We start from the raw sequence: 12,078 nt of genomic DNA on the forward strand, positions 1-12,078 counted from the left end.
ACACACTGGAACAGATTGCCCAGAGAGGGTGTGTAGTCTCCCTCTCTGGAGACGTTCCAGAACTATCTGGATGCAATCCTGTGCCATGTGCTCTGAGATGATCCTGCCTGAGCAGGGAGGTGGGACCAGGTGATCCACCGTGGTCTTTTCCATCCTGACTCATTCTGGGATTCTGTGAATGCATGCAAATATACAAATATCTTTAAAGGGTATGTGTCAAGCGCATGGGACTCTTTTCAGTGGTGTTCAGAAACAAGACAAAGGACAGTGGGCACAAACTGAAAAACAGGGCGCTCCATCTGAATGAGGAAAAACTTGTTTACTGTGAAGGTGATAGAACACTAGAACAGATTGCCCAGAGAGAATGTGGTGTCTCCTTCTCTGGAGATATTCCAGACTCCGCAATCTGCTCTAGGTGACTGAGATAGTAGGGGGGTTGGACTAGATGATCTCCAGATGTCCCCAGTTGTCAGGAAAATTCCACAAATGCCAGAGATTTACATACAGAAAGGAGACAGAGGAGTCCTTCAACACTATTCTAATAAAGGGAGAGAGTCCACCAGGGCACACGCCTGCGGGATTTTCTCTCTCAAGGTTTCAGAGGGCACAGCCTCCTTTTGTCCTTTTTGTACCTCTTTTTGGCAGAGGTACTGGGAAGGCACAGCCTTCCCAAACCACTTATTCCCCGCTTGAACCTGTTATTTTACCCCCAAGTTCAGAAGTTCATGCTTGTGCAGACCCACATGTCTTTCAAGAGCCAAGCTGTCTGGTCTCTGCAACCAACCTGCTGCCCAAAGTTAGTAGAGACATTAAGACCCTTTGCAAAGATGTAACACCCATACCTTCACCCATCAAATTGTTTGCGAAGATATTTGCTTTCCTCTCACTTCCAATCCCAACCATTCTATGATTTACTCCATTCTGTATGGTTCTGAGCCTGGGCTAGAAGTAGGGAAAATGCTTTTGGGGAATTTCTTTTGGTTTTGCTGGGGATGGGGGAAGGTCAGTTTTGTGTGTGTACACAGATACTCAGCTGTAAAGATGGAATTTTAATTTTGTAATAGCTGCTCTTCCAAAAGAGAAGCCAAAGCAAATACTGGATTTAACTGTTTGCATCGTTCTGCACCTACTCTTTCCTTCCTCCAAAAACCTAGTCCATTTCACCATGAATAAAGGAATCTGACAGGAATTAGGCGAGTGTTTGTATAAACAAAAGGGGAGGGAAAGCTAGCAAAACTTGCTGTGTTTAAGTCATATAGTTTCCAAAACATGACTGCTGACAGCTATCACATAAGTGATGGTGTGGCTGAGAAGCTCTTCAAGCTCCTTTTGTGGTTTAGACCCCTTTATCTGTCCAGCCAGAAAATGTGCCTTCTTTCTTAGGCTATCATCCTTTATGCAGTACACCATGGTTGTTAAACTTGCTCCTCACATCTGGCTTTAGATGGGCTTATTGTTCCCACCCTGCAGACCCTCCACTCAGACTCCTCCTTTATTTGTTTTCTGTGGCTGAAGATATGCAAGGGTTTTATTCGTGAATCAGGTAACCTCTGACCAAAGTAAATCTTGTTTTATTACTATTCTTTAAGATTCAAGAAATTTTGTAACTTAAGGTAACTGAGTGACTGAAATTTAGTTTCTTTTGCCTGTTTTTCCCCCCAACGATGTGGGATAACTTCCTCTAGCTCTTGTTCAAAATTTGAGGTCTTCACACCGTGTTTATGTTGTTTACTTAATCACAGAATGGGTCACAGAATGGTTTGGATTGATGCGACCTTGTTGGAGACTGAAATGTTATGTTTCATGGCTTAAATGTCTTCATGAAGGACTTTTGCCTATTATAGCAAAGGTGTATAATGACGCTGCACCACCGAAGCCCACCCTGGATGGGCCTCCTCATTGAAACCCTGAGCTGAGTTAAACCACCCAAGGAATAGAGATAAGAAAAGTGACACTATTGTTCAAAGCATCTGGAAGAGCATCCACAGCAGGGCCCAGCCCAGCACCATTGGGGTGGAAGCCACAGCCCCAGGTTCTTCTGTTGCCAGGCTCACACAGATCCCTACACCAAAGCGGGGAGGAGGAGAGGTTTTGGGTGTGTGGCATAGCCTCTGGCCAGATGCAGTGAATGCCATCATCTGCTGGGCAGACTGGCCCAGCTGTGGGGCCTCCCACCCCGGGAAGGCCACATCTATGGGACAGCAGAGGGAGTGTCATGGCCCATCAAAGGCCCCCCCAAAGGGATCCTCAGACTCTGCACCAGAGCACTGCACATGATACTACATGATACAACAGATACAGAGTCTTGCAAGGGACAGTGCCAAACTTGCCCCTCCCCCTCAGGGAGGTACCTGTGTGTTCCCACCTGCCCAAATGGGTATTAATCCATTGGATTCTATACTTTTCAGTGGGAGACTCCCACCACCAAGACCAGATGGAGGGAAGCAATGAGACATTGTTGGGTCCCAAGAAGTGGTTATATGTTCCTACTTAATCTCTGTCATTCTCCCTGTCCCTCCCCTCCCTACCTTCCTCCCTTATTCCCTGCCTCCCTCCCTCCCTCCCTCCCTCCCTCCCTCTTTACTATTAAATAAAATATATCACTTTTTTGGTATCATTATCTAACTTCATTTTGTTTTAAGCACACTCTTTGGGTATATTCGAACCTTTCAGTGTTTGATCAGTTTTATTCACAGAGAGTTAGTTCCCTTTGCTCTTCTCTGCTTAGAGTGGATTGCAAAAGACCTTAAAGTTCATCTAGTTCAAATCCCTTTGCCATGGGCAGGGACATCTTCCACTAGACTAGGTTGCTCAGAGCTTCATCCAGCCTTAAACACTTCCAGGGATGGGGCATCCAAAACTTCTTTGGACAACCTGTTCCAGTGCCTCACCACCCTCACAGGGAAGAATTTCTTCCCAATATCTAATTTAAACCTGCCCTCTTTCAGTTTAGAGACATTCCTCCTTGTCCTGTCACTCCATACCCTTGTAAAATATCCCTCTCCAGGGGTCTTGTAGCCCCTTTAGGTACTGAAAGGCTGCAATAAGGCTCTTTTCCAGGCTGAATAATCCTAATTCTCTCAGATATTCCTCATAGCAGAGGTGTTCCATCCCTCTGATCAACTTGGTGGTCTCCTCAGGTCTTGTAGCCCCTTTAGGTACTGAAAGGCTGCAATAAGGCTCTTTTCCAGGCTGAATAATCCTAATTCTCTCAGACATTCCTCATAGCAGAGGTGTTCCATCCCTCTGATCAACTTGGTGGCCTCCTCAGGACTGGCTCCAACAGAAGGTCCATCTCCTTCCCATGCTGGGGACCCCAGAGCTTAAAGCAGCTCTGCAGGTGCAGTCTCACCAGAGTACGGCAGAGGACCAGAATTCCCTCCCTCCCCTGCTGCCCACAGGACATGGTTGGCCATACTGACATGTGGCTGACTTCACACAATGAAGCTGAGTTTATTCCAGTTATTTCAGGTTATGTTTTGATGCCTAAATCGCCAGTTTTTTTGGGTAGCTCAGGAGACTCCAGCAGAGGCTGTGAATACTCCCAGTGTCTCTCCAGCATGCCTGCTGGAGGTTGGTGTTCACCAAGCAGAACTAAAGGAAGGGGAAGGCTACTTAACACGGACCCTGACAGGAGTGTGGGTGGGAAGAGTGATGGGTCTGAGCCCTGGGTGCCTGTCAACAACTGTCAGAGTTAACATGGTCCAGCCTGCTGATGCCACTTTAAGCAGGGTTGGTAGCCTTTGGGTTGTAGCAGCCACATACATCTTGGACTGCTAAGAAGAATGGGAGGTTCTAGTTTGGGTGGTTTTTGGTAATTCATAACAAATCCTGTCCAAAGGTAGGCAGCTTTTCCTTCCCCTTCCCCATTTATGGACTATTAAAAAAAAAAAAAAATGCCCTAGGGTATATTGCCGTGTCCCGCAGCCGTAGGGAGGAGGAAAGAAGATCCAGCAGGCAGAAATTGTGCAGCAAGATTTATTTAATTATTTTACAAACTCTTTTATAGACTTTTTTCTTCATAGTCTAATTGGACAAGGATCAGCCACCCCTTGGGGGTGATTGGCTAGAATCCTAAAATATCCATTATCAAAATATTTTTCTACTATACTATAAACAAGACTTTTCAAGGTTGCAGGTGTTTGGTTGTTTACATACTCTACTCCCTCTTCTGTGAGAGAGAAAAGTCTCTCACGGACTGAGAAAATAGCAAGAAAATCCTTGCTAGCAGCATTTTTATATCTACAATGGGCAATGTAGTCTGTGGACTACTTCTGCTAGGAAGTATGGCAAAAAGGGAGCCAAAACAGATGTGTTTAAATGATGTGACAGCAGCAAAACTCCAAGTATCGAGTGCCTCGTGGTAGGTAGTTCCATGGTTGAGAAGTTTGCATCAGCACCTAATCGTATCACTGAGGCTTTACCCTGAAGTGGTCACGTCTGAAGGATGCTAACACCAAACAGATGCCTAGTTTCCTATTCTCTTCAAGGGATTTCAATAAGAGAATTGGCTTTATTCCTGAGATGTTTTACTTCGTAAACTTACGGTATCCTCAGAAACCCTTTGTTAAGCTTTGCTTTAGACCACCTGTTGTTTAGAACGTGACAAAACAAATGCAAGACTGCTTTTTCTCTTGTACTTATAACTTTGTTTTGATTCTGTTCTCATGTAATTTCCTCCAGGCACACTGTTTCCTTTGTTTTGATTTGACTAATATGTTTTTCCTTAATGATTCCTCCAGCTAGTGGTTTCAGTTTACAGCTATAAGTGTTTATCCACTGCAAAGTGTAGGTTTTTGGAGTTCAGTTCTAAACAAGTAGAGTTACTGACATGTAAAAGCAGCTTTCTTTTTTTTTTTTTTTTTCCCCTGGTCTTTAAAAAGCAGCCTGAATAAAAGGTTTACTGGTACAGTAATATGTCATCTTTTCACTATTGCTTTTTATATGGTGAATTAAAATCCAAAGCTGAAGACTTGGATTCTGGATATTTGGCAGAGGTCCTTCTTGAAGGACATCTAAAGGAAGATGTGCTCTAGCTTTAAGGACCTTTCCTATCTTTCTGCTTGATCAGAGTATATAATGGTTTTAATTTTGTCAGCTGTCCCTGCACCACCTTATGTTACTGTTTGGACTCTACAGCTTCTTGACAAGGGTCATGTATATGTGTGGTTTGTGTGTGTGAGGAAGAGGGCTGTGTGTATGTTGAACTTCTTTCCCTTTCTCCCCCTCTTTCTCATATTTTCTACTTAATTGTATTGCATAATAGAATCTTCATGTATTCTATTAATCCCTTGATGTAAGGGTAAATATGGAGACTTCATGCAATTGCAAGCTCCCAATACAAAGCTTGCAAAGTAATTCTGTAATGACTTCCATAGTGAAAAGTACATACCATAGTCCTGCTCCAGAAGTCATAAAATGTGTTTTTCCTTTTGTGGCTTCATATTCTGTGAATATTTGATAATGACAGTGAGCTGCATGACATCTGTATTAATGAGAAGGAGAGAAATTTCCAGGCTCATGAAACAGTGAATGTAATACAGTGGTGAATTGCATGTACTTGAGCTGTTTTGTGTCCAGGCAGAAGACGTTGATATGCCAATAATTTATAAATGGTTTTATCCACATATTGGAGACCTAGAAAGGCTTCCTTTTGAAATGTTAACAGGTGTTAGCTGCTGTCAGTCTCAGAATAAAATGCTCCTCCCCATCATGGAGGAAGATGTTATTTCAATAGATAAATGTGATTTGATAACTATTGGCATCTAGAATATGGGGGAAGAAGGGGAAAGAGGAGTATTGTTCTAGAAACAGGGTTTGGGTAAAAGTTAGGGGTAATTTTTTTCCCATAAATCTAAATAGGACCTAATAGGTTAAAAAGAAAATTACTGACTTAAGGCTATTCTAGACCAAGCCTGAACAAAACCAAGGAGCTGGGGTCTATATGGACTTGCAGGAATTGCTTTGGGAAGGGCTGGAGAAATGGTTCCCTCCTCTCATTTCAACAGGGTATGAGGGGGGCTTATAAACAGGATTTTTTTTTCTTTCTTTCTTTAAAGTTCAGTAGGAAAGTTTTCTTTCTTGGAGGGGTGGAAAAAATTTCCAAGTGCTATTTGTAGTGCAAATATTTTTTTGCTGCTTCAGTATGCTAGGAGTACCTAAATGTCATTGCTAGAATTCTTCATGTCTTATTTATTTTCATATTATAAAGTTCTGATGTATAACTCTTTTTGGGGTAACAAAGTTGATGATAAAATATATTACGGACAGGATAGTTACACATGATTTGGATCGTTTGGTAATGTGCACACATGAAAATTCACTTTACGCTGTCAGGTGTGAGGCTGTGTTCTTTTAGACACAAGAATTGTTGGACATGTATTTGGAAGGGAACGTGAGACAGCCGGAAAGCAGCATGGAGAATCCATGTTGGAACAGGCTCCTGTCAGTAACTGTGACCTATAGAGAGCAGCCCATGCTGGAGCAGGGGAGAGCATGCAGAGGAAGGAGCAGCAGAGATGAGCTCATTCCCACAACTACTGCATGTATTCTATTTTAAACCACAGTAAACTTAATTATTTTTTCCTAAATTGAGTCTGTTTTGCCTGTGATGGTAACTGCTAACTAAACTCTCTCTCTTTCTCTTGACCCATGAACTTTTTACTTATTTTCTCCCTGGTCATGTTGAGGAGGATGAGTGAAAGAGCAGCTGTGTGGGTGTCCAGCAGCCACCCAAGGTCAACCCACCACAGTATACAGTGAATGAATAACTGAACTCTTGCTACAGTGCCAGGGTCTCAGATAGCAATTCTGAGTGTTGCTCCATGACTCAGAGGCAGTGGTTATAGATAACAGTACAACTGCAATTCGTATTTTTAAAGGATACTGAAAAAAACCCTAGAAAATTAAGGAGGAAAAAAACCATAGGAGCAGAATGAATGAAGAATTCCCTCTGTTGTGCCAGACTAAAACCATAAGGAATTATCTTTAATTGAGAAGAAAACTGTGATAGGGTACTATGGTGTATGGGATCAGTGTTGTTTAATGTCTTCATTAATGACACTGACAAAGGGATTGAACGCACCCTCAGCAGATTTGCAGATGACACCAAGCTGAGTGGTGCTGTTGCCACCCTTGAAGGATGGGATGTCATCTAGAAGGGCCTGGACTAGCTCAAGAAGTGTCCCAGGGGAATGTCATGAGGTTTAAAAAGACTGAGTTCAAGGTGCTGCACCTGGGTCAGGCCAGCCCCTCATACCAATCCAAGCTGGGGGATGAACAGATCCAGAGGAGCCCTGCAAGAAGGACTTGGGGATGATGGTTGATGAGAGGCTGGGCATGCCACAGCCTTGTGCTCTGGAAGCCCAGAAACCCCCTGTGTGCTGGGCTGCATCCAAAGCCCCATGGGCAGCAGGGCAGGGAGGGGATTCTGCCCCTCTGCTCCGCTCTGCTGAGGCCCCACCTGCAGTGCTGCATCCAGCTCTGGGGTCCCAGCACAGGAAGGAGAGGGACCTGTTGAAGCAAGTCCAGAGGGCCACCAAAACGATCATGGGGATGTGACACCTCTCCTATGAAAACAGTCTGAGAGAGTTGGGGTTGTTCACCCTGTGAAGAGAAGGCTCTGAGAAGACCTTATTGCAGCCTTTCAGTACTTAAAAGGGACTTACAAAAAAGATGGGGACAAACTTTTTAGGGTCTGTTGTGTATTAGGACGAGGGGTAATGGCTTAGAGGACTGATTCAGAATAGATACGAAAAAGAAAGTTTTTACAGTGAGGGTGGTGAAACATGGCACACATTACCCAAAGAGATAGTGGATGCCCCATCCCTGGAAACATTCAGGGTCAGGCTGGATGGGGCTCTGAACAACCCACTCATGTTGAAGATGTTCCTGCGCATTGCAGGGAGCTTGAACTAGATGACCTTTAAAGATCCCTTCCAACACAAACCTTTCTAAGATTCTATGATGGTACCTTCAAACAAAGAAAACAGCATGTTAACTTTGATCACTGAGAACCCATAGCTGAAAGCTCAAATGGGTTAAGTCAAGACAGAAGTGAGGCACTAACTTCAACAGAAGTAATCAACTGTTAAAAGAAAGCCATATGAAGCAAGATATTGTTAATTTGTTTGTGTTCTCAGGTCAAGACTAGATATCCATCTGCTAGAGTGTGTGCAACTCTTCCCCCATTAAGCAGGGGAAAGGGAAATTATTTCTTTAGAGATGGATGAAGGAGGTTTTGTGTGGTTAAGAAAGTCTAATCTTGCTATTTATCTAGTTTCTATCAGTGAAGATTGTTTTTAACCAAGTCAAGTTTTTAAACATTGATGCAAAGAGATTCTCAGTTCTTGTCAGTACCCCCTATAGCAATTGTTCAGTTGGCTGATGCAGACAGAGGAAATGGACTGCATTAGAAGTGTCCGTGCTGTCTTCAAAACTAGTCCTAAACCAAGGGAACTTGAGATGCTTTTGGGGAAAAAAAATAGTGTGTAAAGAACTGTGTAAAAAAACTGTGTAAAGAACTGTGTTCAGCTGTTGTTAAGCACTTGCTAGCCTGACGTGTAGTAATCGTAATACCTGTGACCAACTTCTGATAGCTGGGTGGGGGGTTGATGTAGATCTAGTGGTTATTTCACTTGTTCTCTCTGGAATTTCAGTGTTCCCAGTACATGAGTGTGAGGAGCCAATTTAATTTTGAGTTCTGTCTCAACATTGTTTGAAATTACCAGAGGTATGTGGGGGAGGGGCTGCACAAGTGCTACTTGCAGAAGGCAGCTAGGAGAAGATGGGAAGCCCTGTCTCTTGGGAGATTTCGCCTAGCCATCTCACATCTCAGGCAGTCAGTAGGAGACCACCAATGATACTGACCTCCAGAGAGGTTCTCCAATCAGATGGCAAATGGTCTTCACCAATGGGCTGCAGCAGAATGTTGGACTGGGCCAATGGTCTACTGTCAGCATTGAAGACCTTGGGAGGAGCCAGGGGGTGTAAAAATAACTGTGTCACAAGCTTCAGAGCTTTTTGTCATTTTGCTATGAGTAGCTGGTTCTTTTGCCCCCATTTTTGCCTTCGCTGGCCCTTGCTAGCCCTCGCTTGCTCGCTCTCCCTCTCACTGGCTGGACACCTGCTGACCACCTCCTGTGTCATGCCCTACCACTTCATGTCCCTCACCTGCTCCAGCTGTTGCCTGTTCTGCCTCCCTGCGTTCCTGCCCGATGCCCTACCTGCTTCAGCCCTGCCTGCCGTGTTCCTGCCTGAGCCACCTGTTTCCAACCCTGCGTCGCTGATCTAGCCTGTCACCACGAAACCCACCATGACCCTGTCCAGGGTTCTGTACATCCTGCCCAAGTGCCCACTCACCTCGTGTTTGGCCTCCCATCGATGCAGGAACTGCACTTTTGCTCTGAGAGATGCACAGGTTCCCCCCCACCAGGAAACATGCATGCACAACCTGCCAGTTGGACGTTGACAGCACACTCTGAAATTCTGGTGGTAACTCCCATTTTTTCTTTCTGTTGCTCCCCTTTCTCTTTCTCTCCCCATTCTTTTTCCTTCTCCTTTTTCCTTTTCTGTCTTTTCCATTCTTCTTTAGTAGGGCAGCATCCTTTTCACTACCAGTTAATGGTTCTCAGATACAATACTTGCCTCGTTTTGCTTAATTCCATCCTAGATCATCTGTTTTAAAAGAACTCCCTGAAGTTCCCCCTCAGTGGAATGTGACAATGAGATATCCAAGAATGTGTGGGGATTTTTTCTCTCTTTGAGTTAAAACTAGATGAATCTTGATTAATGTTTTCTTTCCCATTTCAACAAGAATTTGAGGTAATTGCCAACTACTGTATATATCTGTTACCCTGTAGAACCTGTAAGTGGTATTTTTCAGCAAACATGCATGCCTTGTAGTAAGAATGTAATGGAAAATACACTTAGGGATTAATAGACGTCTCCCAGTTAAAAACAGGCTGAAACATTATCGCAGTATAAAACATTTCCTGTTTATATAGAACTTCTTACATGTAAATATCATTATGCGATTGTAAAAAAAAAATTGCTTATTTTTTACAGATGCCAGAGCCTGGAGAGAAAAGATTAATTGTTCAAGGCCAGTCCTGGTCTAGCTCTTAGTTTGTACTCTTTCTAGTAGGCAATTTCTAACTTGTACAGTGTGAGAAAGTCTCAAAAATACTGCTTGTAGCTGCTAAACCATGACACTGCTGAAGGACATACGAAATCACAATGTTTATTCCTGAATTTTTTCTTTTTTTTGCTGTCCCCTTGCAGATCCTGATGTGTCTGGAATCTCCATTGAAACAGATAACAAAAACGTAAAAGCAGAGGAGTTTAAGGGTACGGTATGGGCATTGGTGTGATAATTTTTAACATATACACAATACATGTAAACTATGTATACAGAGGCTGTGCCAGTATTGAGGTTGTCTTCCTCTTTCCTGAGGGGTCTTGTGCCTGTTCTCTCCACTGACTCTGTGTTATCTTTGTCTTGTCCCCATTTTCTCTTACTCAAGGTGGGGTTGAACTAGGTGCTTCCCAGAGATCCTTTTCAACCTCACCTGTTCTATGGTTCTATGACTTGTTTGTCAGTTCTGTAACTTCTGCCTAGTTTCCTTCCGCACAAAATTATGGGAGCTGATGGAAAGGAGAAATACCATTATATTAAATATCTTACAAGAGAGAAAAGTGAGGGACTAGAGAGAATAGTTAAAAGTTAGCTAATTACAAGTAACAATAATTTAATGTCTGTTTTTACTTGTCAGTAGCTATAATGGCTATTTACATAATTATATATGTATGTATCATATATAAAATAGCAAATTACTTCAAATAATGGGGTAGAGAACTTACAGAGGCAAAGAAAAAAACCTGTTTGACAGGTAGATGAGAAAGGGGTGTAGTGTAGTGTGAGGTTTGTGGGTTATGTGGGTTTGTTTTTTGAATTTGGTTGGAGTGGAGAGAGGTGGGAATTTGGGATTGAAAAAACTGTTCTCTGAGCTTTAAACCTTACTCAGCTTCTTGAGGTAATAATCAAATATTTTAACGGTCTCTAAAGCTGTCATCTGGACTTCTGTTAAGTATTCTTCTCTTGACAGAATACATTTAGAGCTCAAGGCAGGCAAAAGCAGAGAGAAACGCTTCAGGTAATATTAAAGCTTGATTAGGTTCTGTCTTTTTATATGGTATATGGCTTGCATTTTGTTCTTTTGTTATTTGTACATTGAATGAAATCAGTTTAGCACAGCCCAGATGCCAAGCCAAGTTCTCCGTGTGTAGCAGCACTAAGGGATGGTAGGGCTGACAGACATAGTTATTCCACTGAGTGCAGCATTTTCCTTTTCCCCTCTAATTCCTGTTACTGTAGAGGAGGATGGTCAGGCACTAGGACAGGCTGCCCAGGGAAGTGGTCATGGCACCAAACCTGACAGAGCTCAAGAAGCATCTAGGTGACACTTCCAGTCATGGTTTAGTTTTAGGTAGTTCTGCAAGGAGCAGGAAGTCGGGCTCACTGATCCTTAGGGTTCCTTCCAACTTGAGATATTCTATAATTTTATCACCAATGATAGCCTCCAGATCAGATATAAATCCAAATTAAACATTGTGCAGATCTCTCCAAAATTCCAGAGGTCTTTTGCAGGCCTAGCAGTACCAGTGCTGATGCACAGCATCCTGTGGGCCTACCTTAATGCAAGTCAAGTACACCTGCTCTGGAAAATACCTCTCCCTGACTCCATTACTATAGGAAAAAGTGGGAGAGGGGAGCTATAACTAAGGAGGATTTTATTATGTTGTCTCTGTTCTGTGCACGCTCCCTTTCTTCCATCTGTTCCTTTTCTCTGAATAAGATTAGTGGGTGGGCATCAGTGCTTGGGTTTTTTCTGAAACAAAAACACATGGCATGCAAGAAAGGGGCAGCTCATTCGAGACTTGTTCAGCTGAGAACACTTCAGCTGAGCTGTCTCTGTGTCAGCTAATAGACACCAGCTCATTAGACCAGCCAACTGTCACAAGGCCAGTAGCAAAAGCAAGCCGAGCTTGAATGATGTTCTTTCTTTGTTAGAAGGATAC

The 12,078-nt window shown here is 43.2% G+C and overlaps 1 protein-coding gene across 3 annotated transcripts in view; it reads left to right on the forward strand.

The window, feature by feature from the left end:
* JAM2 (junctional adhesion molecule 2) overlaps positions 1–12,078 on the forward strand; it is a 57,903-nt gene that overhangs the window by 29,803 nt on the left and 16,022 nt on the right. For all 3 annotated transcript variants that reach the window (XM_082277499.1, XM_082277501.1, XM_082277500.1), the window contains exon 2: positions 10,282–10,347. In XM_082277499.1, coding sequence (XP_082133625.1) covers positions 10,282–10,347 — 66 coding nt within the window. The remainder of the gene's footprint in view (positions 1–10,281; positions 10,348–12,078) is intronic.

This window comes from Coloeus monedula (assembly GCF_965178545.1).
Source record: "Coloeus monedula genome assembly, chromosome: 3".
Lineage (NCBI taxonomy): Eukaryota > Metazoa > Chordata > Aves > Passeriformes > Corvidae > Coloeus > Coloeus monedula.